At 35.1% G+C, this 26,837-nt stretch overlaps 1 protein-coding gene across 26 annotated transcripts in view; it reads left to right on the forward strand.

Annotated features, from left to right (window-relative positions):
- The first annotated feature begins 232 nt into the window (after positions 1–232).
- The window catches only part of PHF20L1 (PHD finger protein 20 like 1), a 73,924-nt gene continuing 47,319 nt past the window's right edge, over positions 233–26,837 (forward strand). For 7 of the 26 annotated variants that reach the window (XR_013397428.1, XR_013397429.1, XR_013397430.1 and 4 more), the window contains exons 1-5: positions 233–495; positions 2,647–2,762; positions 19,188–19,359; positions 19,512–19,596; positions 23,550–23,638. Coding sequence is in view for 21 of the 26 variants with exons in the window: in XM_028852924.2 (XP_028708757.1) it covers positions 2,680–2,762; positions 19,188–19,359; positions 19,512–19,596; positions 23,550–23,638 (429 nt within the window). In the remaining 5 variants the exon portion in view is untranslated. Of the gene's footprint in view, positions 496–2,642; positions 2,763–19,187; positions 19,360–19,511; positions 19,597–23,549; positions 23,639–23,859; positions 23,950–26,837 lie in introns of all 26 variants that reach the window. The other 19 variants (XR_013397426.1, XR_013397427.1, XM_028852917.2 and 16 more) reach the window with 5 other exon arrangements.

Here is a 26,837-nt window from a genome sequence, read left to right on the forward strand (position 1 = left end):
ATCTCAAAGGTCAAACACTTCACAACTACCAATAGGCACCAAGAGCTCGCGTTCTTTCCTCCACTAACCCAGAGCCCCGCCCGCTAGCGGTCCATCAACGACCGCAAAGCCCCGCCTCCCACGGCGGCCCGCCAATCTGCTGCGCGGCCCGGGCCCAACCCTCGCGAGTCACGTGACAAGGCCAGGCCCGCTTCCGGCACGTCGCGGGCGGCTGACGTCGCCGGGGCCCGGCGTCGCGTCAGGGCTGGCCGGCGGCGGAGGCGGTGGCGGCGGCGATGGCAGCGGACCCTGAGCGAGCTTGAGGGCTCGGACCCAGCTCCCTCCCGCGAAACCTTGGGCCGATCCGGCGCTGCGGCCCCAGCTCGCTCCGCTCCTGCTCCCTCCCCGGCCGCTGCCTGGGCGGAGGCAGAGGCAGAGGCCCGGGCTGGCCGCCCTGCTCGTACCCCAGCTCGGCCCCGGACGGCCCGGCTGCTGTGCAGAGAGGAGGCCGAGTCGGTAAGAGGCGGCGGCGGCTGAGCCGGGAGGCCGCCTGGCCACCGCCAGGCCGCCCGGGACGGCCCCATTCTGGTGTCTCTCTCTCCGGCCCGCTCCCCTCCTGCCTCCCTCCCCGTAACTCGCCGGCCCTATTGTCTGGGCGCCGCCGCTCCCCCTTCCCCTCCCTTCCTTACCCCCCTGCCGAGGGCCGGATGGCTGTCAAACCTGGAGGCTTCTCCAGCTCCCTGCCAGCCCGGTCTCAGCCTTTCCTGCCTGTCGCTTGCCACCCCTCTCTGGCTTCACCTCCTCACCTTTTTTGGCCTGGCGGTCATTCTCTGACCATTGCTTTACGTTATCCGTCTCTATGTCTTCTTGCTCATTTCTTCTTCTCTCTCACTTGTCATCTCCGAAAACTTCCACTGTCCTATTTCTTGCCATTCTTTGCTCCTTTCCTTTCTGTTTTTATTCCTCTCCGTGCTCTCTGCCTTCTTTTTGCTTCAAGTTTTACTCCCAGTAGGCTGTCTTACTTTATAAAAGTTCCTTAATTCAAGTCCCTCTTCATCCTTCCCTCTTCAAACCTAAGACAAAGGAAAATCTTGTTTTTTTTCTGGTACTTCACCCCTAAGTGTCAGTGGGGGATTATACTTACTCAATCCATCGCTTAATTATGGGCTGTAAGTTTGATCCTAAAAGATGTTAGTGTACCTTTACTACCTCTTACTGATTTCTTCCTGTGACGGACAGCAGAAAAGGTTGATTCGATTTCTACACATTTAAGTAACTGCCTTACATGTTGCACACTGACGAGACCTCTGTTAGAAATATTCATACATTTGTTCTTTTGCACCACCTACACCCTGGGCAAGATCCCTGTTAACATTTTAATGCTTTAATATTTGCTTATGCCATAGCAGGAGGATACCCACTCTCCCCCTCCAACCATGAGTATTTGAGTTCGCATATTTTCATGGCCCGTATTGATGCTATTTTTTCCCTGATCTATCAGGCTCTTTCAAAGAGAAAAGAGGGAGCAGTTGAAATTTTATGTTTGCTGTTCTGTTATGTCTATTTTGAATTGTGACAAAACCATTATAAAAAATGACAAGTGTGTGTGTTTCTTTTTTTCGTTTTAAACTCTAGGGAACATAGTCATTAGTGATCTCAAATATTGAAGGACATTTTAGGGATCTCTCCTTGCCCCTGATAACAATCAATTTACATTTCTAATTATGAGTTATGTTTTGATTAGGTTATCTCAAAATTTATTCATGTTCCTCATAAACCCATTAGTGAAAAAGAGGCCACCTCAAATGTGCTCGGTGGCCAGTGTGGCCCAAAATATAATACTTTGCATGTGAACGACCTAGGGATACATAGGTACTCCTTTGCAGTTTTTGTTCTAGCATTACAACCACTTTTATTATCAATGTGGACACTGTCTATATTGAAATATAGTAGAAATACTCAGAGTTAACAAAAGCATATTATTATTGCTTGTTGAATGTGAAGTATAAGAAAGCAGTCTCTTTTGTAACACTATATGTTAAATTAAAATTATTGAATTATATGCTGCCAAGGTGGGAGATCATGAGTAATGAAACATCCTAATCCCAAGAGGAATTAGTGGTATCTTTACTGGCAGAGGATTGTGCCCACTGTTTCCTCCATCTTTGTGTGCTGTAGGGCCTTATCTAATGTTTTGTAGTATGAGGCACTCAACAAATATTTGTTGAAATTAAAAAATTGATTTTGTTCTCAAGAATTTCAGTAGTCGTATTCCAGAACATTCAGCTGCCTTAATTTTTCAAAGGCAGGAAAGCATTTTCAACTGTCCCCATGGAGAATTTTCTTGGGTATCTTCAAGCTAAAATATAAAGCATTTTTAGCTATTAACAATTTTTAACAGTCCATTTATTCATTCTTTTTAGATAGTTATGTTTTCTTTGTTCTTTTTCTTAAGTCATTATCAAGATTGCCTGCAGATTGCACAGAACTTTATATAGAGATGTTGGTAATACTCCGTCAGATTTCTTAACAATTTGGCAAGTATTTTATATTCCCATGTATTGTTTTAGAAATTCTGTTTAAATTTAATTTTACCTGTTCCCTTATACTCTACTTCCTATGCATTTTCTGCATCGGAATCTAACTTTTTTCTTTCTCTTGAGGTAGTGAAAAGAGAATACTGAAGAATAGGATCTCAAGATGAGTAAAAAGCCCCCAAATCGCCCTGGAATCACTTTTGAGATTGGTGCTCGTTTGGAGGCACTGGACTACTTACAAAAATGGTATGGAAAATATAGAACTTTCACCTAAATATCACAATATCTGTAGCCTTACATATGTTAATTAAGACAGTAAATTCCACTGATGGTAGCAGAAACATCAGTGTATTCACATTTTGATTACACATTATACGTTGTTTTTTAGTTTTCCTACTCTTTAGGCTTTTTCAGTTTAGCATTTAAAAACTATTTTTAGTCAACTGACGAAATTATTTAGTACAATCATTTTTGGTGTTTGAGAAATGAAAATAATTGTCTAGAGTGTGAGGTTTGTGTATACCTCATATATACCTCACATGAGCTATATTGGTGGAAGTAGAGAGAGGAGTAATCCAGAGAACCAACTTCTCAAGTTTTGGATAAATTTTGTTTTAAATCGGTATTTTTGGTATGTCAGTGGTAGTCTTTCAAACTACAGAGTATATTAATGGTTAGCATAGCATTTTTTCATAGTGAACACTTTCAAAAACATCTCCACTATTCATTATCTCACCTAAAACCAAAATCACACTTAACCTCCTATTTTCCCTGGAGGGCCGTAACCTAAAGGCACGTTGTTACTCTCTCCAGTGCACAATAGGCTGTCCTTTCAGAACTATGTGTCTCCCACTATTCTGGCCATCGTGGTAAGTGGTATATGTAAACACCTCCCAACATAGCCTTTATACAGTAGTTAGGAAAAATTGATGAATTGGTATAAAACTACCATCTGGAAAGGACAGAAGGAGAAGCTACACGCAGGGGTCCCTGGGCCAGAGTAGGAATGAGGAGGATTCTCCTTTCTCCTAAGGAGTGTGTTCCTCATTTGGGTTAAGTGGCCCCTCATTCTGCTGTCTTGGCAGATGTCTTTTTGTTGCCATTCGCAGGCTCCTAACCTGAGACGGGCATTAGAGGGGTTCCGCTTCTGGGAAGGATGCTGCCTTTGTTCCTCTTGAAGCCCATTTATTTTGATGCGAGCTCTTGTTTATCTGGTCTTGGAGTTTCCCAGACTTTTTGACATTTTCTCTCATTTAAAACCATAGTGGGCATTTTGTAGATTTACTTTTGATTGATTTGTATTAAGTCAACTTCCTGAGTTGGCAATGGCAGGCAGAGAAATCTTGTTTAGTCGTGATATTTGACTGTATAGACCAGGCTAGGGTTTCTCTCTCTTAACATCTGGCATTAGAGCTTGGCACATATCTCTGACCCCAGCTAATGACCTATTGTTTTGAGCTCCGCTTTAGGACAGTTTGAAGCTACAATTTGAGATAGGGAGGTTAATTGATACTGTCACTAGGTGAAGAATGTACATGGTAGTTCTCAGGAGGGGTTTGGGAAGCACATGGGAAACTAGGCAGTAGCATCTCTCCTAGTAGTGACGATCAAAATGTCTCCAGACCTTGCCAAATGACAACTGGAATGAGGGTGGGTGGCGGTAAAAATGATTGAGAAACTCAGCATTAGAACATGCAACAAAAAATGCTAGTTGAGGCAGCACTTGGCTATCTTGGTTCTCATTTGACCAAGAGAAGCTTTTTACTCCAAAGGCATACTACTGAATCTCTGTGTGATACAAGGGTATAAGAAATAATACTTGTTACTTCTTTGACGTTACTCTTAAGTGATTTATTTATTTTTTAAGTTATTGACTTTGTGACTTAGTTAATTCATATTAATATATTAGGCTTCCCAACTGACAGTGTTGCAGTTGAACTAGCTTCCAGTTTTGGAGAAACACATAGTTTATTCTGTCAGTAATTTTCAGGGTTATTAATATAACTTTGATATTAGTGAGAAATTTTCTTTTGGTAGTAAAATGTTTTCTAACTTAGGAGCTGTTAAATTTATGATCCAGTAGTTCAAAAAACTACAAAAAAGAACTTTTAAAACCATGCTTGAATGTACTTTTAGAGTATTCTGTGTTTTTAGAATACTTGGAATTTCAGAGAACAAATGAAAGTTGTATCTTCTTGCCACAAAATTCATATGTGCTTATTTGAGTAGTGTCATGCAAATGTACTCACTGATGGAGTTTAGATTTAATTTTAATAACCCTGGTAATAATAGTTCTCTATAATGGAAATAAGCGTTCGCCAGAATAATCACATATCACTGAAACTTGTTGCCAGTTTTGTTTTTATAAGCTGATTTATATAAAGATTTTGGCATTCTGTTTCAGGTGGCTCCTTAATTTAAAAAGGATTAAGAATATTATATGTATATATTCTAGGTAATTTACAAAGATATTTTTCTTATTGTTATTTTGCTTATTAATGTCAGTAGTTTCAAGAACTAGTTAGGCTTAGCTGCCCCTTAAATTTAGTATTAGGTGGTGTGCTATTGGACCAACTATTTAATTACTAAGATGCATTGAATTTTATATGGGACACAAAAGTTCTATGAGATTAGTGCTCTTAACAGATCTTATTTATAAATGGGATAATAAACAGTTCTTCATATTATTACATTTATAAATGACCATTTTACATTTCATGGAAATTATATAAATTTTTGCATTAATATTAAGTAAAATTATAGGATTATTTGATTGACGAGAAACTGACATTCTTGTGAGAAGCAAAATATTATAGTTAATCATTGAAAGTACACCGAAATTCTTTTCTCCCTCTTCTCCCACTCTTCTCTCCCTTCTTTCATATTCTATTTTTTGCATCCATATTGAATGCTTAGTCTTCCAAATTTATTCAATTCTTTTTGAAAAGTATTGAGTCATCTTTGAGATAAATGTAGTTTGAACTATTATAGGCATTGGATAGGGAGCAGCAGGAATGTAAATCTTGCTTACTGTCTCTATACTCAAAACATTTACAATAAAGCAGCATATTACTGAGAAACTAACTTATCACACGTTGATAAATTACCTTTTGAAGAGAAGTGCAAAAGGAAAGTGGTGCAAGTGAAGAACCTAAAATGCCTATTAAAGGTTTTTCTTGCTTTTTTTTTTTTGAGACAGAGTCTTGCTCTGTCACCCAGGCTGGAGTGCAGTGGCATGATCTTGGCTCACTACAACCTCTACCTCCTGGGCTCAAGCTATCCTCTCACCTCAGCCTCTTGAGTAGCTGGAACTACAGGCGTGCACCACAAGTCTGGGCTAATTTGAAAAAAGATTTTTTTTGTAGAGATGAAGTGTCACTGTATTGCCCGGGCTGGTCTGGAATTCCTGGCCTCAAATGATCCTCCCACCTCAGCCTCCCAAAGTGCACTCCTGGCTGGTTTCTCATATATAAAAAAGGAAAATAGTTTCTGGTATGTGTCTAGACATAAAAGGATAAACTCTAAATTTAGTAGGTGGAAATAATCTGAAGTTAAGCTCTCACTTTTAGCTTTGGTGTAGATTTGATTTAACAGGAAGACTCAATCAGTGTTTCTCAGGAAAAGTATGTTATTATTGCTTGAACAAACTGTATCACATAATTCTTAAAGATCAGAAAGACAACATTGTACCTTTTAAAGTAGTAATTTATTTATTTTTATTTTATTTTATTTTATTTATTTTTTTGAGACAGAGTCTCACTCTTTCGCCAGTCTGGAATTCAGTGGTGCGATCTCGGCTCACTGCAACCTCCGCTCGCTGCAACCTCCACCTCCCAGGTTCAGGCGATTCCCCTGCCTCGGCCTCCCGAGTAGCTGGGACTACAGGCACGCACCACCATGCCCAGCTAATTTTTTTTTGTATTTTTAGAAGAGATGGGGTTTCACCATGTTGACCAGGATGGTGTCCATCTCTTTACCTTGTGATCTGCCTGCCTCAGCCTCCCAAAGTGCTGGGATTACAGGCATGAGCCACTATGCCAGGCCTTAAGTAGTGATTTATTTTTATTTTCAGAGTAACTTCACAGCCACATAAGAACACTCATTGGTGGTTTATTTATCAGTACTAATGAATGCAGGCCCTGAGAAGCCATCAGGAGGTCACTCATCTTAGTCCCAGTATTTGCTTTTTGATAATTGGATCTCTCCTACACTGACCAAACATAACTCCTGAGTGGTGTGAGCTGTTTTAATTTTTTAAAATATTATAGCTTTACAATATTTTAAAAACATTTTCTTTTAACTTTTTCAGTCATCTGCATAAAGACTTTGACATGCTAATGTTTACAGCTAGCGCAGTCAACTATCTTTTATCTTATTTTCATCATGTTTTTCACAACAAACTCTGTGCATCCAAACCTTGATATTCGGTTTTATAAATTCTGGGAGGTAGTAACATCATAAGAATAAAAATGAGTATGGGGTGTTGATACAGAAGTATATTTGGGGAAGGAGAAAGTTGAGAGTTGAAGTTATATTGAAGACACTGTAAGCGGGTGGTTTAAATTTAGACTGTTACTTATTAATCCTATAAATATGGGTAAGTCCTTTAACTTGGTTTTCTTAGCAGTAAAATGGAAGCAGCATTACTGGCTTTTATTTAGAGATTGGTTTTTAAGGTTCAAATAAAATTATATATTACTTTAAATTCTGCAGATTGGTACATAATCGTAAAGCATTGAGGTAAATGCCGGGGAGAGGGAGAATAGAAAAGTAAATCTTTGGGGATCTGAAGAGTTAAGTGATTAAGTTTTTAAATGTAGCTTTAGTTGACAGGAGAGTGACTTGGAACCATACAAGGCAAAACATGTCATTGCAACAAGCTGATGACATTTTTTTCTTTTTCCTTTTTTTTTTTTTGAGATAGGGTCTTATTGTCGCCCAGGCTGCAGTGCTGTCACAAGATCATGACTTGCCACAGCCTGCAGCCTTTACCTCCCGAGGCTCAAACCATCCTCCTGCTTCAGCCTCCCAAGTAGCTGGGATTACAGGCATATGCCATAGTAACCTGCTGATTTTCTTTTTCTTTTTTTTTTTTTTTGTAGAGAAAGGTGTCTCTCTATGTTGCCCGGGCTGGTCTCGAACTCATGGGCTCAAGCAGTTCTTCCATCTGTCTTGTCCTTCCAAAGTTGTAGACAGTCTTTTTGAAGTGATAATAAAATCCTCATGTTTCCACAGAGTTTTATAGAGTTTGCTTGCAAGTATTAAAGTATCTAATCATTCTGAATATTGTTTAGTAAGAAAAGTGATAAAATCACACTGGTATTGACTACTGATTTAACTCCTGTTTTCTGATTGAAATTAAAATAGTTATTCTACAGTAAGCGATTGTTACAAAAACACAAGAGATTAAATAACATGCTCTGGTGTTAATCTTAAAATAAATTTGAAATGTAGAGTCAATTTAAAACATTCAGATGAGTTATGCCCCTGGGACTCTTTTGGAATATTTCTATTTAATTCTCTTCTAAATCTAAAGAAAAGGAAATATGAAAGATTAAAAATTGTGGAGATAACTCCAAGTATCAGAGTTTAATAGAATAGTATAAATTTGAATTGGCAAATGCTGTTTTCACACATTTGGAGTTTTTTGAACTGTGTGAAACATTTGCAAATGTGAGTTTTTAAGATGTTCGTGAACAGAATTTTAATAGTATCGGAGAATTAAGGAAATTTGCAATATAGCAAGTACAAATACTTGTTAATTTAAATAAAGGTATACATTTTCTGAATAAAAAGTTACTTTTTTTCTAATTAGGTTTAACTATTCAAAGGAAAACACTACTAGAGAAAGTTGTGTCATCTATATTTAGAGTAGGAGAATGGTCCTAAAATATAACACGTAGATCAAATACAGTATTGTAGGAACACTAGGTGAATACTTCAAAAATAGAGGTTCTTTTGCTAATATAAAATGCATGCAATTTTTGTCTTTTTGTAATTTGGGATTCTTTCCATTTGTCTATACATGGAAAGTAATGATTATTATTTTGAGTCATTACCTTTGAAAACCAATGCCAGCCGTGGACTCAGAAAAAATATACAGTTGTATGTATACACCAAAATAAATGAATTATATACTATGGTCATAAGTTCATAGAAAACTTACACATGCCCTCCAGCTTAAGGACCCTTCTTGCAGACAATTCAATTGAAATTTGTAAGTTTTGTTTAAAAAGTCTGAGATAATTTACATTTAGTCACAAATTTTGAATCTTAAGATCAAAGTGAATCATCCAGTTTAATTATCAAGCAGGTCTGTACCAGTACACAAACATTTTACTTCTATTTTAAAATTTCCACAAAAGAAAGCCCCATAAATTCCTTTGAACAATGCTAAATATAAGAAAGCTTCCCTGTACCCCTCCACAAATGTGAAAAGCATGATTAGAAATAGGGATAGAGAAGACTTATTTATTTGAACACACACCTGGTTTCAGGTAGTTCTTGCTCTAGTGTTCTTTTTTTATGTTAATTCATTGTTAATAGAACTTTTTCTGATTTATAAGCTTTTTCTGCTTATCCTAGTTTTTTTGAAAAACAAAAGTGTTAGAAAAAATAAATTAAACTGGAAGTCATAAAATATGGGTTTTAAGTGCTATTTTGCCATGAACTAGTGATTTTGGAGAGGTATTTCTCTGCTTTAATGACCTTAAAATGAAAGTCTTACATTTTAGATGATCTTTCAGGTGCCATTGAATTCCAAACTCAATTTCTTTTTATTGATTTTCACCTATTCAGGAATGACAGGTTTTATTTATTTATTTTTTTTAAAATCACACTTTTAGATGGGTAAATAACACAAACTTGAAGCGGAGGTAAGACAGTCAAAAAGTCATAGTTCAAAAAAAGCCAGCAGTTTTGAACTACCTATGGAGAGGAGAAAATGAGAAAAATGTAGAAAACTGAACATAATTTGGAAAAAAAATGGAGAGGTTTGAGCTATTTGGGGTATAACTTTTGGACATGAAACCTTTTGGCTCCCAGTATAACGATCTCTCCACTACAGCCCATTGTCTCACATAGATTTCCTAAAGCTTTGAGCCCCAGTTAACTAAATGGGCTCAGTGTTCATGGACCACCGTAGTTTCTGACCGATTGTAGTAGTGAGTGTATGTCTGGCATCTAGAAGGGCCCTGAAAGTCCGGCAAGCCTATGCCACTCCTTTTCATTGGAATTAGAGGGCTTGAGCAAGGTAGGTAAATTTCAAGTTTATCTGTCCTAGAGAGCTTTCCTCCTAAGTTTACTTTAGAATCAAACCTCCAACCTGATGATTTCTTAGCCTCCTTCATACATTTATAATGAGGGTAAAGTCCAGGAATCGCAGGCTTACTGTGCTGTGCTTTTTGTGTGTGTGATCATATAGTGGTAAGGGTTGGAACAAGAGAAAAGACCTTTTTATTTGCTTTTCTGACATTTGGTTGAAGTCCAGCCATCACATATGACACACATCTAGCTCCCTATTTGTTACATCACTCCTGCCGAATGTATGTGTTACGAGATTTCACCCTGTCACATCACATTAGATAATGGTTTAGTTTTTAGTTGGGGGTTGATTAAAGCCACTAGCTGGGAAACAGTTTATCTTTTGTGGTAGTTAACTCTACTAAAAAGAATGTTTTGCAATTCTAGTTTTGCTGAGTAGACAGAAATGGCATCTGCAGATGCTTATGTTTTTAATTTTGGTTTTAAGTGATTTAAGCTGAGGGAGAAAATACTAGTTTTAATTTTAAGTTTTGAATATCAGTAGTACAATTTTTAAAAGAAATTAACGGAATATTGAAAAGGCAGCTTAGTTCTGCTGTTCCTCATTAAGGTCCCAGTTTTTTAGTATTTTTACTGTAACTGTGTATTTTAAAGAAGTGTTGACCACTCCCTATCATTTCTTGCTACAGATCATTAGTCAGCACATAAGAATATACTTCTTATTAAATTAGAAATTGGTATGCAAGTATTATGTTATTTCAGTAGTTATAATTACCTCAACTTTGGGAGGATTGTTGCAGTAAAGTTGAAGGAAGAATATAGATATTTACTTAATATTCAGAGTATCTTGAAAGTCTGTTTTCTTATTGTCAAAAAAGTTACCATCAATTAGAAATAAACGTATTTCTGGTACATCCTGATTAGCGAGGGTACTGAAGTATAAACTACTTATATGAAATGGTATATCTACAAGGCCTTAACATAGTAACTTACTCATAAAAGGTACCCAGCAAAGTTTATTGAATTTTGTTGGGTTTAAAAAGGATGAATGAACACAAAAGTTTTGGGATATCTTGAAATAACCTAGTTATCATTGCAGAAAATTATGGCAAATGCATTGTGACTTTTGGATTGAAAACTAAACATAAGATTTTATTTGTTAACCTAGATTAGCAAATTTAATTTATTTTTAAAGTCACTTTTTGTTTTCCTTTGTTCTCTAACGTATCATATCCTAGATTTCCTCTTAATTTTAAAATTTATGAGTTTCAAACGTGATGAAAGTTAAGCTACTTTGTTTACTCCAATTATTTAATTTTAATAATGTGATGTTTCATAGTCATAGTTGAGATGTAGTACCCTTTTGTTTTGAGAAATTTTAATAAAACAGAAGAGCCTTTTATCTTTGCTTAGTAATTTTATGCATGGAGGATATTTATTTTGTACAATTATTTTCCATACTCTTTGGTCTAACAAAACCAACTTTAGGCATGTTGTTTGTATATGAGAGATTAAAATTAAAATTTTAAGAAAAAATAAATAGATAAAATAATTTGATTTTTATATTGTTTTATCTGTTTTTAATTGGTAAGCATCCCCTATACTGAAGCACTGCCATAAATGTAATAAGAACTGAAAATCATCAGTTGCAAGATGCAGAATCTGTAATGATTGAATGCATAGTCTTCATGGACAGGAATACCTCAGTTCAAGGATCCACCATTCATTACCTGTTTTAACATGAGCAAGTTACTGAATGTTTCAGAGCCTCCATGACCTCCCTTTAAAAACTGGTAACAGTATTAGTACTTCATTTAAAGGGTTCTTTGAGGATTTAAGCAAAATAATGCATGTTATAGGCCACATGGTAGGCACTTAAACATTAATTTTAATCATAACAGTAACATGAACATTCATTATTTTAAGAAGGTGTAGTCAAATGCAGGAGGAATCAATGTAAATTCATCAGACTTTAATCAGTAGGCATATAAACAAATATAACTGTCTGTAGTAAAGTTTTTTTAAAGTGCTAAATGTTAAGAAATATAACTGGCTGATTGCAACCTGCTCGATTTTGAGTTTCGCTAGCACAATTAAGTAACGATAGTTGTAACTTGAAAAAACTGTATGAAGTGCATAAACTTTGAGTCCAATACTCATGACAGAAAGATCATGTTTTAGTGGAGTAGGAAAGAAATTCTCTGTGGTTTAATGGATGCTTGTGGTGGGAGAAGGTAGTGAGTACAAAGGCTATGGTACAGGTGTTTTGATTTGGTTAGAACTGACAATGTGAGTGAATATAGGCATGGCAGGATTCAGGTGCTGGGTGGGGGTTGGGAGGAGAGTGGAACAGGAACTTAAATACAGTGACCTGAAGTGAAACATTAATTTGCAAAGTACTGTCACAAGGTTCTAAAAGAGAAGACATAGCTAATTCTGTTCTTCTCTTTGTTGTAAAAGTTGTGGACAAGTAGAAAGCAGGGTGAACTATCAGCTCATGCCATATGTGTATTATGGGGATCAATAGGTATGAAAAGACCTGAGAAATAATATGATGAGGTTCTTACACTTCAGTGTTGGAGAAGATATGGTTTTGACCTATAAGCTATCATCTGAATGATTTGAAAGTTTAGACTATTTTGTATTAACATTGCATTGTGGAATACTGAGTTTGAATTAATCAAGAGAGTTTTGTTTTCAGTTTATTGTTTTTAAAGTATGAAGCAAATGAACATGCAGTATCTGAAAGTGCTGAATTTAAAATACTGTAATTGTAGTAGGTGATATCATTGCTGCAGTTATAATCAATGGGTGAATGAGAAAACATTTTTGAAAATTATAAAGCTTAATGTAAATTTAAAGTGCTTCCAGGAAACTAAAAATTTTAAAGGGTAACTAGGATACAAGAATATTTTGTTTGCTTTGGGTTGCATTCTGTGTTAATTTTTGTTATTTGGCAAATAATCCTCTTACTAATAATTAGATGTAAGACAGCTCTTACCCTTCTATTTTCTAGTTCTTCTAATCTTTTAGTCATTTTTTATGACTACCATAGTTATGGATGAAGTTCTTATTCACAAAACTATTTTGAATTATTAATCCTAGATCCCTAGGATTCTGCTAATATTTTAGGTATGTTTAAGTCATATTTTAGGTGTATTTCATACATGCTATCCTTTAAAACATAAAGAAGTACTTTGTCCAAGAGAGCATCCTTGTTCAGATACTCTTTCTGTATGCTGGCATGTCTTTATTATACTGCTATCATTATGTTGAATTATGTTAACGTACTTGATTCTTTTTCTTTGTTGAATAAATGAAATGAATGAGGAACTGTCAATTTCTAAATTTACATGAATTAGACATGCTATTGGCTTATCCCTATAAACAAGAAAATGACTACTTAAAATGCATAATTGGAATAACTTATTGAGGCAGTTTATAAAAAGATGTTGCCATTTTGATTGGTATGGTGCTTATTCAAATGATTAGTTAAATCCTAAATCTTTTCGTGAATTCTCATGGTCTATAGGGCATTTGTCAACATATTCTGGCCCTGCTTGGTGGATTGCAACTTGTCGTTGAGGTAGTTATCAGCTCTATTTTGACTTAAGTTCAGGAGATTCTAGGTTGTATCAGTTAATTTCCCTTGTCATTTTCTCATGGTTGACTTTTTTTTTTTAATCAATACAGATAAAAATCTGGATATATATTTCAAATTAGAATATAAATCAGAATGAATTCCTTAAATGCAAATGATGTTTAGTTGTATTAATGTTCCTACGTTGAATGCAAAGAATTTTTTAAAATTAATCCGTCAGATTATATTTCTGGCATAGCTGCATGCCCACTATTGCTTCCCTCTTTTATCCTAGGATAATGAAGCTCTGACAGTTTGAGTTAATAAATGATCTTGCCTTTCAAAAGTTTCTGGTTTTGTGAATGTGGACCACTTTGAAAATCTAATTAACTTGGAAATTCTCACCTCAAAAGAATACCCATACACATCTACACCAAGCACATAACATTTTGCAGGCAGCCTCAGGGAATTCAGTCTCCTGATCTAGTGGGTGAGTCCAGACCTACCCCTGTAAAACAGTTAACAATGTGAGCCAGAATAAGAATTCACTGGTAATAATTCCCATTTTAGGTTTCTGTAAAATATGCGAAAATAAATTTTAAGCAAAACATATTTATGTTTTGATAACACTTAAGAGTTGATACAACAGGGAACTGATACTGTATGTTTACAGTATAGCTAACCTGTTTGGTCAGTTTCTGTTCTTATGAGATTATGGTGTCAGTCCAGAATCTGTAGATACTGCCACTCTCTGAAGAGTCTTGTACAAGTGGGAGTCATAGTGTTAAAATGACAACATATCAGATAATGCAATAAAATGCTATAGGAGTTGAGAGAAGGTGAAAAACATTTTATTCTTGGTGATGGCTTTGCTCTACTCTAGTTATGGCTACAGTTTGACTTGGCCATTAGAGGACAGTAATTCAAAAGGGTCCCACACTAATTCAGAAAGGGTCTCAAGAAATCAGTTGAGATTAGTAGAATTGAGTATGTGAAAATTCTGTTAAATTCTGCAAGAATCATTTTAGAGTCTTCTCTATTTTGGAATGCTCTTCATTTTCATTAAGCCAAATAAACAATAAAGAGTCCATTTTAGAGTGAATTATTTTTCTTGTTAAGTTTTCTGAGGGTAAACTCTTTCCTGGGATTCAAGTATACAAGACATGTGAGAGAGCAAGGTAGACTCAGCAGTGGAGGTGATTATTTTCTGCATAAGTAGATAACATTTAAACAATGCATGAATTTTTAAGTGGAATTAGGCAAGGTACATAGCAGAAATTGTATGGTATATTGCAGTAATATACAAAGGTTAAGAGAGCTCTATGTAGAATTTTGGCACTGAGAAATCTTACTTTTAGTGAAGTTGCCTTCTCTCTGTCTCTTTCGGTTGAACCCTTGAGAGATGCCAGCTGTGGTGGTTTTCTTTTCTCTTTATCTCTAATCATTGTTACCGATGTCTTATCTGTGACTCTTTAAACTCTGAAACTTCAGTCTTCCACTTCTTGAATCTTTTTCCAAATTACTCATAAATGTCTGGGATCGGGCCTAATCACTATTCTTTAATGTAACAGCTTTCTATGATTCAACCTTTAAAAAAATGACAAAACAAAAACATTAACACTACATCTTCCAAATTCAATCAGAAAAATCTTATGTTTAATTCACAGTCAATTAGAATAAAACATAAATAGTACATCAAAATAATATTGTTGTAGTTCAGTATACAGAGGCATTTGTAAATACATTTGTGTTCAACAGGGTTTTTCCTTCACTGTATGTATCAAAACATTATTACCATGAGCCATCTGCTAGAAATAACTTCACTGTGCAAAGCTATATGTTAAATTACTATTTAATGCATTTTACATGTATTGCAAAGATCTTGATGTTATGATTTTTTTCCTCTGAGATGTAACTGGCAACCAAATTAAGTACAAACTTTAAGGCACTCCCTGTTATCTGTAGAGTAAACGGTTGTTTCATTAGTTTGCTATTTTGTAGCCCTTCAAGTTTCAACCCCGCTAAGAAGTCCCATCTGATGTCTTACTATTCTCCTTTACCTGCTTTACTACTTACCATGTAGTCTAGCCAAAAGGACTATTACTCTTTCCTTTAAGTGCTCCTCCAGTCTCTGAATGTGAGGTCTTTGAGGACAAATAACCATATCCTACTTCTCTTGAAATCCATGGCTGCTTGCCCAGCTCAGAGTTGTGTGATGGTTTTAAGTTAGTGAACACTGAGTAAATGAATTATGCTCTGTGTATGCACTTTGTTTGTGCTCATTAGGCCTATATTCTAGATGTCTCCTAGCAAGTCTAACATAAACAACGTCTCCCAAGAACCTTCAGTAAATTACAGATTTTCTATGGACTATTAAAGCATCTTGTGTACAGTTTTTGTATACACTTACCAGTTTTACTATGTGTGATATAATCACTTAGATGGGCCTTATCGCATTTCTCCTTGGCATAGAGTACAGACTTTTGTTCCACTTAGTCTTGGTTTTTAATACTGGCTACACCATGTGTATTCTTGGACAGGTCTTCATCTGTTAAACGTACACTATGTTTTCTATACCTTTGATGATTACCAAGATCAAATGAGAAAACATATAGAAAGAACAGTTGGTACTCAATAAGTAAAAAACACAGAGCCTGACATACATGTGACAGTAAATATTCTGATTCTTCTCTCTTTCTTTCTCCTAATCTGACCCTAAGCTAAACCCTTCAGTGATAGGAGTTATTTCCTTTTTTTTTGAGACGGAGTTTCACTATCATTGCCCAGTGCAATGGCACGATCTTGGCTCACTGCATCCTCTGCCTCCTGAGTTCAAGCGATTCTCCTGCCTCAGCCTCCCGAGTAGCTGGGATTACAGGCTTGCGCCACCATGCCTGGATAATTTTGTATTTTTAATAGAGACTGGGTTTCTCCATGCTGGTCATGCTGGTCTCGAACTCCTGACCTCAGGTGATCCATCTGCCTCAGCCTCCCAAAGTGCTGGATTACAGGCGTGAGCCACCGTGTCTGGCTGAGTTGTTTCCTTTTTATGTACTAACAGTGCCTAGCAAGTGCCTTAGTCTTATTGGATGTTCAAATAAATGTTTAATGAATGAACAGAAATTTGGACATTTTTGATAATGGTAATATTTCTAACACCTTTTAAGATTCAAAATTTGATTAGTGAACATGATAAAAATTAAAATAGAGAAGAATCTGGGGTATTTGTGTTACTTATTTAATTCTTGGCCTTCATCCCAAGTGTATGTATTGGTTTCTAGATATTTATGTAGAGAGTACAGCATGCTATGACTTATCCTAAAGAGGATCCCCAAAACATAATTTTCATTTTGGTTGTTGCATCAGGCATCTCAGCCAGAATAATTTAAAATATTTTAGAAAAACCATAAGTCACTTTAAAATTCAATCCAGATTTAAATTATTTGAACTCACTTAGATGCTGATTCTTTACTGAATTAAGTCATGTTGTGAAAATAAAGATGTGTTTAACTCTGTTACTGTGGGCTATTCTCACTTTGAGAAGTGTTTCAAATATATAGAGTTGAATACATTTAGAATATGAAGGAACCTAAAGAATAAACTTATTTTCTTATTCAAAATGTAAATGATAAGACAAATTAAGCACATGAAATTAGAGGTGTTTATGTTTTGAGAGAAACTTAATAATTTTTATAATTGATAGAATATCTTTTTATAGTACTTTAGTGGCTAGTGAAGGTTGAAAAATAAAGAACAACCTTGTTCTAGGTTTTTCTTAATGCTATTGACAATTTTTATGTTTTAAAAACCAGGGCAACAAAAACAAAACCAGAGCAACACTGCAAAAGACAAGTATTACAGCATTGATTCTAAGTGGGTGGGGTAGGCACGTCCACCTCAGGAAGTATGCTAATCTGCTAAGTTTTCTTGTTTTTATGCCTTTCTTTTTACTCCCTGCAAAAGACTAACATCTAACAAGGCTATAATTTGGTCAACTGCCTTCTTTGTTCTGAAGAAATGAGCAAATTGCCTTTCTTTAAAGCTGCTTCTTACTCCTGCAAACATTCCCTGAATAGCAGTTTTGTGTCCTGTCATGGTGCTAGGTGCTGGGGACTACAAAAGTAAACATGACTGTTTGTCTCCAGAAACTCACCGGCCAGAGTAACGTTTTTAACCTCATCTTTCTTAGCTATTTGCTATCTCAAGAAATGTTAATACATTTTCATGATAAAAGGGGTTACATATTTTCTTGAATCTAGTAACACTGAATGCCTTATCTCCATCTCGCTGACTGCACCAAGAAGTCTTTCAATAAAGAATACAACCTAACGTTTTTAATCCAGTAATTCCCTAGCTTATTTGACAACACCCTTTTTTTTTGGTGCCACACACATATCAGTGTTCCAAGAGATATAAATGTTCTGCAGCACCCAGTTTGAGTGAGAACCTGTGCAGAGATGATGTACAGCTATAATGAGATGAGTGCTGTCAGAGCAGCAGGAGCCCCAGGAGTTAGAGAATTCTTCACACAAGCAGTTCTGTGTTTGACCAAGTCTGCAGTGATTTGTATACAAAGGAAGGAAAGGGTGGTTTAGGGCTCTGCAGAAAGAATAGAATGGAGAATAGCACAAATGTGTGAATGCTTGACACTGAGAGAATGTGTAAATACTTGACACAGAGCCATGTATGTTTGAGGAAAATCCAAGAACTCAATATCATTAGATCAAAGTGGGGTTGAATGTCAAATATGGAAGAAGCTCTACCAGAGAATGATCCTTGAAATGTCTAAAAAACTCTGAATAGCAAGATTGAGCTATAAATTAGGTAGTAATCAGTTCCTACATTTCAAAGTTATATAAAGTCCATTGTACTTTATATTTAAAGCTAGTTTTCCACAGGGAAAACAAAGATTCTGAATTTAGCAAAAACTAGCAAGAATATGGGATAAACTGTATGGTTGAATCATCCACTGTGTGCTGCTATTGAGTTCTGAATGTTATTTAATCATGCTTTAAAAAAAATTGAGTCATCTGTTAACATTTTAATACAGTACATTAAGAATGACGAAGCAACTTTCCTTGTAAAAAGTTTTAACAAATTCCTATTTTGGAATTACAGAATTATCACACATCAAGACAGAACAATGAAATATTTTATGTTTTTAAATTTAAGGTTTTACTGAGCCTTACCATCATTGTTGCTCTTTATAAAATATTGATAAATACAGAAAAATAAGAAAGTGAGCTTATGCCATATAAAGACAGTGTACATGCTGATGTATTTTTTGCTAGACAAAATTTACATATTTATATTTATGCTAAGTAGAGTGCTTATTTTTTACATTTTCCCCACATTGTAAATTCTTTGTAAACACCACATTCAGTGACTACATAATATTTCATTCAGTGTATATATCATTGTTTGCATAGCTCTAGACAATCTTCAGTTTTTCCAATCATATATTTAGATGGTTTCCACTTTATTTGTTATTACAAATAATGTTTTCTGTATATAATTCCAGAATTGGAATTGTTGGGTCAGAAAGTAGGAATATGTTTAAGGTTCTTGATGTATGTTACCACATTACTTCACAAAACAGTGCAGTCATTTATATTTCTACTGGGAGTGTATCAAGGAATTTATTCAGATCTTGAGGACAATCATTTATAAAGACAAGCAGACTTTTTTGATTAGTTTTAAAATATGGACGTATTTATTGTTTTGTTCATGGTTTTAATGGTAAGCAACGTTCAGCTAAGTCTTCTATGTATAATACTTTGTACAAATATAAGGATTTTCTCTTGATATGAAGCATTTTGATTTTTGAGGTATCCATCACGAATTGAAAAAATTGACTATGAGGAGGGCAAGATGTTGGTCCATTTTGAGCGCTGGAGTCATCGTTACGATGAGTGGATTTACTGGGACAGCAATAGATTGCGACCCCTTGAGAGACCGGCACTAAGAAAAGAAGGGCTAAAAGATGAGGAAGATTTCTTTGTAAGTAGCAGATTTTTTCTGTTTGCTGGTTTTGCCAGCTATGTAATGACATATTTTAAAAGGATTCTGTTAAATTATACAAAAGCCTGTTTTTGTTAAGGAAATGCTTATTTAATATACATGGAATTGATCTTAAAAGTTGTTTAAAATAGGATTTTAAAGCTGGAGAAGAAGTTCTGGCTCGTTGGACAGACTGTCGCTATTACCCTGCCAAGATTGAAGCAATTAACAAAGAAGGTATGTGTTTGAAATGATCTGAGACTTAAAATTAGATTAATAGTAAAATTTCACTATATTTTAAATTTTAATTAGTGTGTGTTATATCATCATGTATAACTTTTATATTTTCTGTAAGTATTCTTTTTTGGGAGCATTTAATTTGTTATATGTGTCTAGAATAAAATGCTACATGGTGTGCTACCTAAGTAGTGTTTAAATTAGTAGACAAAAATAGTTGGTTAAAATTTTTCAACTTTCAATTCACAGGCTTATATCATATGCATCTTATTTCTACTTCTCTGTTTCTAGTTTGTGACCAAGTTCTATTTATGAGCATCTACCCAAGAGTGTGAGGAAAGGTTAAAGATTTAGGGGAATTCAAATCAGTTCAATTCACAAGTGAAATACATAGGATATTTTCTGAGGGAAGAGTATGGAATTTTTACCAATTTGAGGATTTCCTTTATTGTGTCTCTCCCTGCTGTCCTATCGTTAATTTCTACAGATAATTGAGTTAATTTTCTAGTAGTTTTTTGTGGATATTTGTTAGAATATTAGATACTGAGCCAAAGTTACTTAAGTAATCAAAAATGTTGAAAGTAACCCAGAAATTAGGCTTATTAGTGTTGCAGAAGACTGGGAAATCGTTGGACAGATCATTAATTTAAAACAGAATTCATATGCTGACTTATTTGGAAAGTTGTAAGAATTAATAATTAAATTATTATTGAAAACATACCTGAATATTTTGTTTTTTAAATTTCTCCTTTAAAAAAGTTATGGAATACTTGCACATGTTTGTTTAATTCAGTAATACATTAATTTTCTACTAAAGTTATTTCTTAAACTTGACCACTTACACTAGTCCTCCCTATCCACAGGGGTTACATTCCAAGACCCCCAGTGACTACTTGAAACTTCGGAAACTACTGAACCCTATATATACTATGTTTTTTCCTATACTGTACATGTATATGAATGATCAAGTTTAATTTATAAATTAGGCACAGTAAGAAGTTAACAATAATAATAGAATAATCAAACAATATATTGTAATAAAAGTTATATGAATGTGGTCTCTCTCTTTCTTCCTTCCTCTCTCTCTCACTCTCCCTTGTCTCTCTCTCATGAAATACCTTATTGTGCTATACTCACTCCTTTTCAGACCGCGGTTGACTGCAACTGTGGAAAGCGAAATCGTGGATAAGGGGGATTTCTGTATTCATTGTTATTACTAAAGAAACAAACATTGAGTGACAGCTTCTTGGCAAGAAGGGCATTTAATCTAAGTAAGGGGACATTTCCTTTAAACTGAGTCTTGAAAGACAACTAAGTTAGCTAAAGAAGTGATCAAAAGGCTTTGCTGGTGGAATAAATATGTGGAAAATAACAGAAGTGGGAGAGGCATGCCATGTCATTTTAAGGAACTGCAGGTTGCTTAGAATGAAAGATTCGTTTAAAGATGATAGAATAGCTGGAGTACAGGTTGGAGGGAAAGGCAAAGATTGGTATATGAAGTGTCATGTAACCTTGCTAAAGAATTAGAATTTTATTTGGAGGTGATGGGAGCCATGGAAGAGTTTTTTAAGCTGAGGATTTAATCTAACAACAAACTTGAGAGAAAATAGGAGGTAAGAGAAGACAGAAGAGAAAACAGAGATATATTAAGGAATGTTAGGTGTGGAAAAATAAAAATCATAGTAGTCTAGCTAGAAATCATGATATAACTTTATAAAGACCTTAATCCAATATATTGTTTAATGAATTGAAATCATGAATATGGCTATGATTTTCTTACCACTGGTTACCGCTACAGAAAGAGTTGAGAGACATCTCAGTTGTCAGGTGTGCAGGCTGTTTCTTCTTTTCTAGTGGGGCCTGTATTTCCCTGTGCACTTACACTTCTGTGGAGCTGTGTTATGGAGCTTACATTCCCAAGTCTTATTCACGTTGGCTCTTGAGTGTCTAGTCCAGAGCCTAGCACATAGTAGACAGTCAGTAACAATTTGTGGAAGTAAAGGAAGAAGTCAAATCTCTTCTGTTGGGTAATAGGATGTACCCAAAACGAAGTAAAATTACACGGTCATTGCCCTCTACATTAATTCATAACAGTTTCTTTTAAGAGCTTTGGGACCTTCGTTCCATGCATCAAGTTCCCTGTGTGTGTGCAGATGCAAGTACACACATATCACACACACTCAGAACAAAACCACCCTCATTCTTTATTCTATCCCTTTCATCTGCAGGCATTTAATATAGAAAATTCAGCTTACCTTAGTGGAAGAGTGATGATACTGATTGTGATCCCAGCGATTTCAAGAGTAGTTTCAGTGAACACATACTGAAATATTGGCAGATACTATTTGTTTTCTGAAAGCTATTAATACTGTGATATCTGTATGTCCCAAGTGGTGGATAGTCCTGCCCCCTCCCCACCTTGACAAAAATCAGAAGAGCAAAAGAAGCCGTCCATTCAATGTAACAGCAAACCAAAATGAACAATTGTGAACATTTAGGCATTTGTAATATAGCATATAGAAGCGAAGAAAAGGGGCCAGTCAGGGTGTTCTGGAGTATTGGGGAAGTTTTCATCTTGGGAATGGTACTTGAAGAGTGGAGTGGGGTTTAGATATACATAAGGAAAGGAGAAAGGCATCACAACAGAGGAAACAGCATGAGCAAAGGCAGAGAGGTATTGATGCCCAGACGGCCTGGTGTACAAGCTAAGTTTTTCTGGAATGCTGTGTTGAAGAAGGAAGACAGAAAGTTGCAGGAAAGATGGGAGTGCAAGGTGTACGCAGAGTTTGGCATTCTCAAAATATTTCTAGTGTCTTTACATACATCCTTAATATTCACCTGATCAATTGTTTGTATAACTTGAATTTTTATATCTGTGAAATTCAACATTATGCTAATTATAGAAAGATATAAAATCATGGTGTTATTCAAAGTACGCCCCACAAAAATCTTTGCACATATATATTATTGGCTTTGGTGCCAACCCCAAGGACATTAGTAATGATCGTCATATTTCTTGTTTATAATTTATAATTCTTTTATAAAGACCAAGTATCTGTTTACTTAAAGTGAGATTCTGCCTTAATTGGGGAAATGGTAGAAGAACATTTATCTAGGAAATGACAGAAAAACATTTGAATTTCCTTAAGTAGGCATTATGCATAATTTATATATCTTTAGGACTGGTTTATATTGACTTGAAAGCATGGGGTCTGTAACAGAAAGTGAATATGCTTCATAATAGACAAACAATCTTGAGGCCTTCAAGTAGGATGAGTTTGTAGGAAAGACATGGATGACTAGACGAGATTGGAAATATTAATTATGGCCATGCTACCTGCCACTTAGGTGAATGCCATTGGGTATAGCATTTAGCCTTCCTCTAGAGTTCAGTGTTCTGAGCTACTTTGTGAAGACTTTTATCTAGTTGATTTGTAAAATATTTTCTAGCTTTAAAATCTAGAACTATAATTCTTATTTTCCAGTTTGTTGTTATTGCCCAAGGAATAATCCTTTCCAGGGTAAATGATCTTTTTTGCATATCAGCTCCTTCTCTGTATTACTTCTTTTGAAAGAAACATTCAAAGAGCAAATGGTAATGCCTATGGAAATATATATTTTTGTAAGTAATGATTTTACTTTTGTCAGCTATGTTATGAGTCTAAACATTTAAATTATTGTAAAATTATAAAATTTCTTAGTAAAAATCAGAATTACATGGAACTAACTTATCAAGACTTAATTTGTGTACTTGTTAGGGGAAACAGGAGTTCAGAGTTGTTTTTAGAGGGAGGGAGAAAGTAAACTTAAACTTGATGGAGTCCTTAACAGGAGTATTTGTAGTTTTTGCATTCCTAAGCATTTATCTATGCAGGTCACTACTTGTTAGATTTCAAGTGTTGCTGTAAGCTTGAATTATATTTTCTAATGATTCTGACTTGCTCCTGTTTCAGGAACATTTACAGTTCAGTTTTATGATGGAGTGATTCGTTGTTTAAAAAGAATGCACATTAAAGCCATGCCCGAGGATGCTAAGGGGCAGGTAAGAGTGTTCAGTATTCCTAGCTACCCAAAGGCACATCTTCTTGAACGGTGATTGTTCAAAGTATATTTATATATATATATTTTTAAATGAACTAATTGTAGGGTTATGTGCTGATAGCCCCAAATAGCAGCAAGAAAAGGAAGCTTAGACTGTAAAATAAATTATACATTTGATTTTTGCTTCTTTGGTTTAGACCTGCTAAAGTTATAGGTCACTAGTTTCTGTTCCAGGTGAAATCCCAGCATCCACTAAGCTGGTGTTGTCCTATCGACCCAGCTGGATCGTGTAACCAGTCTATGGGAAGTGAGGTAAGTGCCTTTTTTTTTTGAATTTTGTTTTGTTTTTCCTGGTATATAATGTCATTTAGAAAGTTAAAATTTTTTAATACAAAATTTTACATTGAGTTCTTATCTTCTTCTTTCCTTCTACAAATCATAGTCATTTATCTTCCTTTAAAAGGCGCTTACCTGACACTCTGTAGGCTGTTTCAGATAGGGCTCTCTGAGTCATATGATGGAAGCAGTGTATTGTATGCTTTGTCACTGCTCAAAGCAAGAATGGACGGTAAGCATTGGAAGGAGAATCTTGGGTGGAGGTAAAACCACAATTTCATTTGTTGGCTATGTTTTCTGAAATACTGGAAAGAAAGGTGCCATTAGAAATTTAAAATATTTTCTTTTATATTCTGCTGTTATTTGGGATTTTCAGCACCTGGACCTACAATTAATTTTAAGAAATTGAAAGTAGTCTGTAAAAATGTCTAATGTGGAAATATGCTACATATTTGTTCCATAACATGCGGTGTAAACTGTCATTCTGAAATGTATTGAAATTACCTGGTCAGCTTCAGTAAAGTATAAACATTTAGTGCTCTAGAAATGTATAACTACCACATTAAAAACATTCATGAAGAAATAAGTGTGATTGTTTTAAATTGCCTGGTTTTCAAAAATTTAGTTATGAAATGATTAGCAAGCAGATTTCCTCTAATCAACATGTAAATGCAATTTAAAATAAAAATGCTTTTGATCAGGAAGTGGCTTTGTGTCTTCCCACATGTGTGTATAAATAAAGTGTTCTTTTAAGCATTCAGTGGTGTGATTTCTTGGTTACTACATAGATTGATTAAAATGTTGGGAACATTGTTTAGTATATACCTGGTTAAACAAAAGTCTCAATTTTTTTTTTTTTGCTTTAAAACAATTATTTTGTTATTCTGGTTGATCAGATATGTTCATGAATTGACATTAATATTATTGCCTTAAAACTTTGTTTTGTCAAAGTGAGACACTGAGCCAATTTGGTTTGTGGTAAAATTACAGGTTGTAAAAATTAAATTTATTGGATGTTATGGATGTTTGTTTTTAATAAGTAGTGATTCTTTAGTCACACTATGATGCATTGTAACATTAAGATCAGTGCCAAGATACAAAACAATTGAAATAATATTTGGGTAGTAGTATATTTCTTTTATATTAGTATATTTTTCATTTTTTCTTTAGAATTCTTAATTACAGCAATGTTAACAATATTTGTAGAATTGTGTTTCATAAATGACTCTCATTTTATGAGTTGCTTTTTCCCAACAAGCTTTTGACTTGCCTTCATCAAGGAAATATGCCAAATCAGGTGTTATTTGGGCAAAGCTAAGGGCGGCGGGGGGCGGCTATCTTGCGTAATATAGCTGCAAGATTTTGAGGACTTTGAGAATTTCTCTATAAAGATAATTTTTAAATTAAGCTAGCGAAGAATAGTGCATCAAATTAATGCACTGTGGAAATGTTCTTCCTGAACCTGTCTAAAATGTGACATTAATAACACTTTGGCATATTCAAACCTCCAGATTAATTAATATTCTTAAGCCTAAATAAGTCTTAATTCTGTTGTCTTTGACTTTGAACCAGTTGGTTAATACTGGATAAACTTCTGCTTGCATTAAGAGGTTAGCTTGAGCACCTTAAAGAGCTTTTAATATTATAGTGGGTGCAATGTGAGCTGTAGTCCTTCTAATACTTTCTTTGTAGACATTTTTCTCACTGGGAAAGAAGGTAGACATGTTAACAGCCCAAAATAAGATCCCCTCTTTTTCTCCCTACCTACATTTTTTTCTTCTTCCACATAATTTTGTGTGGCATGGTAGTGTTGATACATAAATAGCTATGAAACTGACATATATTATAGGAGGGTGATTGATTCCTTCATCTTATGAGATACCTCCTTGTTCCTTCTGGTTTTCTTCTCTAATAAGAGCAGTAGTAATTACAGGATGAGAGATTGAGCCATTACATATTTAATTTGGAAGCTTGTAACAGAAGTACTTGCCTTTTCTCTCATTTCTTCCTGAGGGTGTGCTGATACAAAAGTTACATTGTAACTCACTAGTGTTAATGGTTGGCTCATAAGTCCTTTGCTATTAATATTTACAAAACATTTTTTGTGTACATTCTTTCACTGGATTCTCATAGAACCTTTGACATAGGTATGGCTAATATTTCTGTTTCGCATTTGAAGAATTCAGAACTTAGAGAATTGAGTGACTGACTGACTTAAAATTTTGCTTATTCTGTGCAAAGTGATTCCTTTAACCCAGAGTTTCTGATTTCAAAGACTGCCCTTTTTAGTGCAATATTCTATTATCTACAAAAAGCTTGAAAACATCATTATTAGTTATAGTTGATGGAAAGATCACACTTCAGTTATTTTTAACAATGAAGCTTTTCTATAGAAGGAATAGATTCAGTGTTTGATAGCAAAGTAGAATGACTATAGTTAATAAAAATGTACTATATTTGGGTGATGGACACCCTAAATACACTAAATTGATCACTACTAAGTATATGCATGTAACAAAATTTCACATGAATCCCATAAATTTATGTAAATAAACATAAAAGCAAACACAAAATAGAACTCTACGTAAAAATAAAAGAGCAAAACAATGAGAGAATTCTTTAATCACACAGCTACAGTGATTCCCATGCAAGTCGTATGATTAAAAAGCATTTAAAAAGCATTTAGATTTTAAAAGGTGCAGTATGAGTCTCTTTTTAATTTTTTTCTTTATTGGAGGTAGAAAACAACTTGGGATGGAAATTACTTCTGACATTTTCCAGTAACTCTGACAACTTAACATTTTCCCCACAATATGGAACCAGAATTAAATGCTCTACTCTTAATAGGTCTGCAAACATATGAT

Source organism: Macaca mulatta, chromosome 8, assembly GCF_049350105.2.
Source record: "Macaca mulatta isolate MMU2019108-1 chromosome 8, T2T-MMU8v2.0, whole genome shotgun sequence".
Taxonomy (NCBI): domain Eukaryota; kingdom Metazoa; phylum Chordata; class Mammalia; order Primates; family Cercopithecidae; genus Macaca; species Macaca mulatta.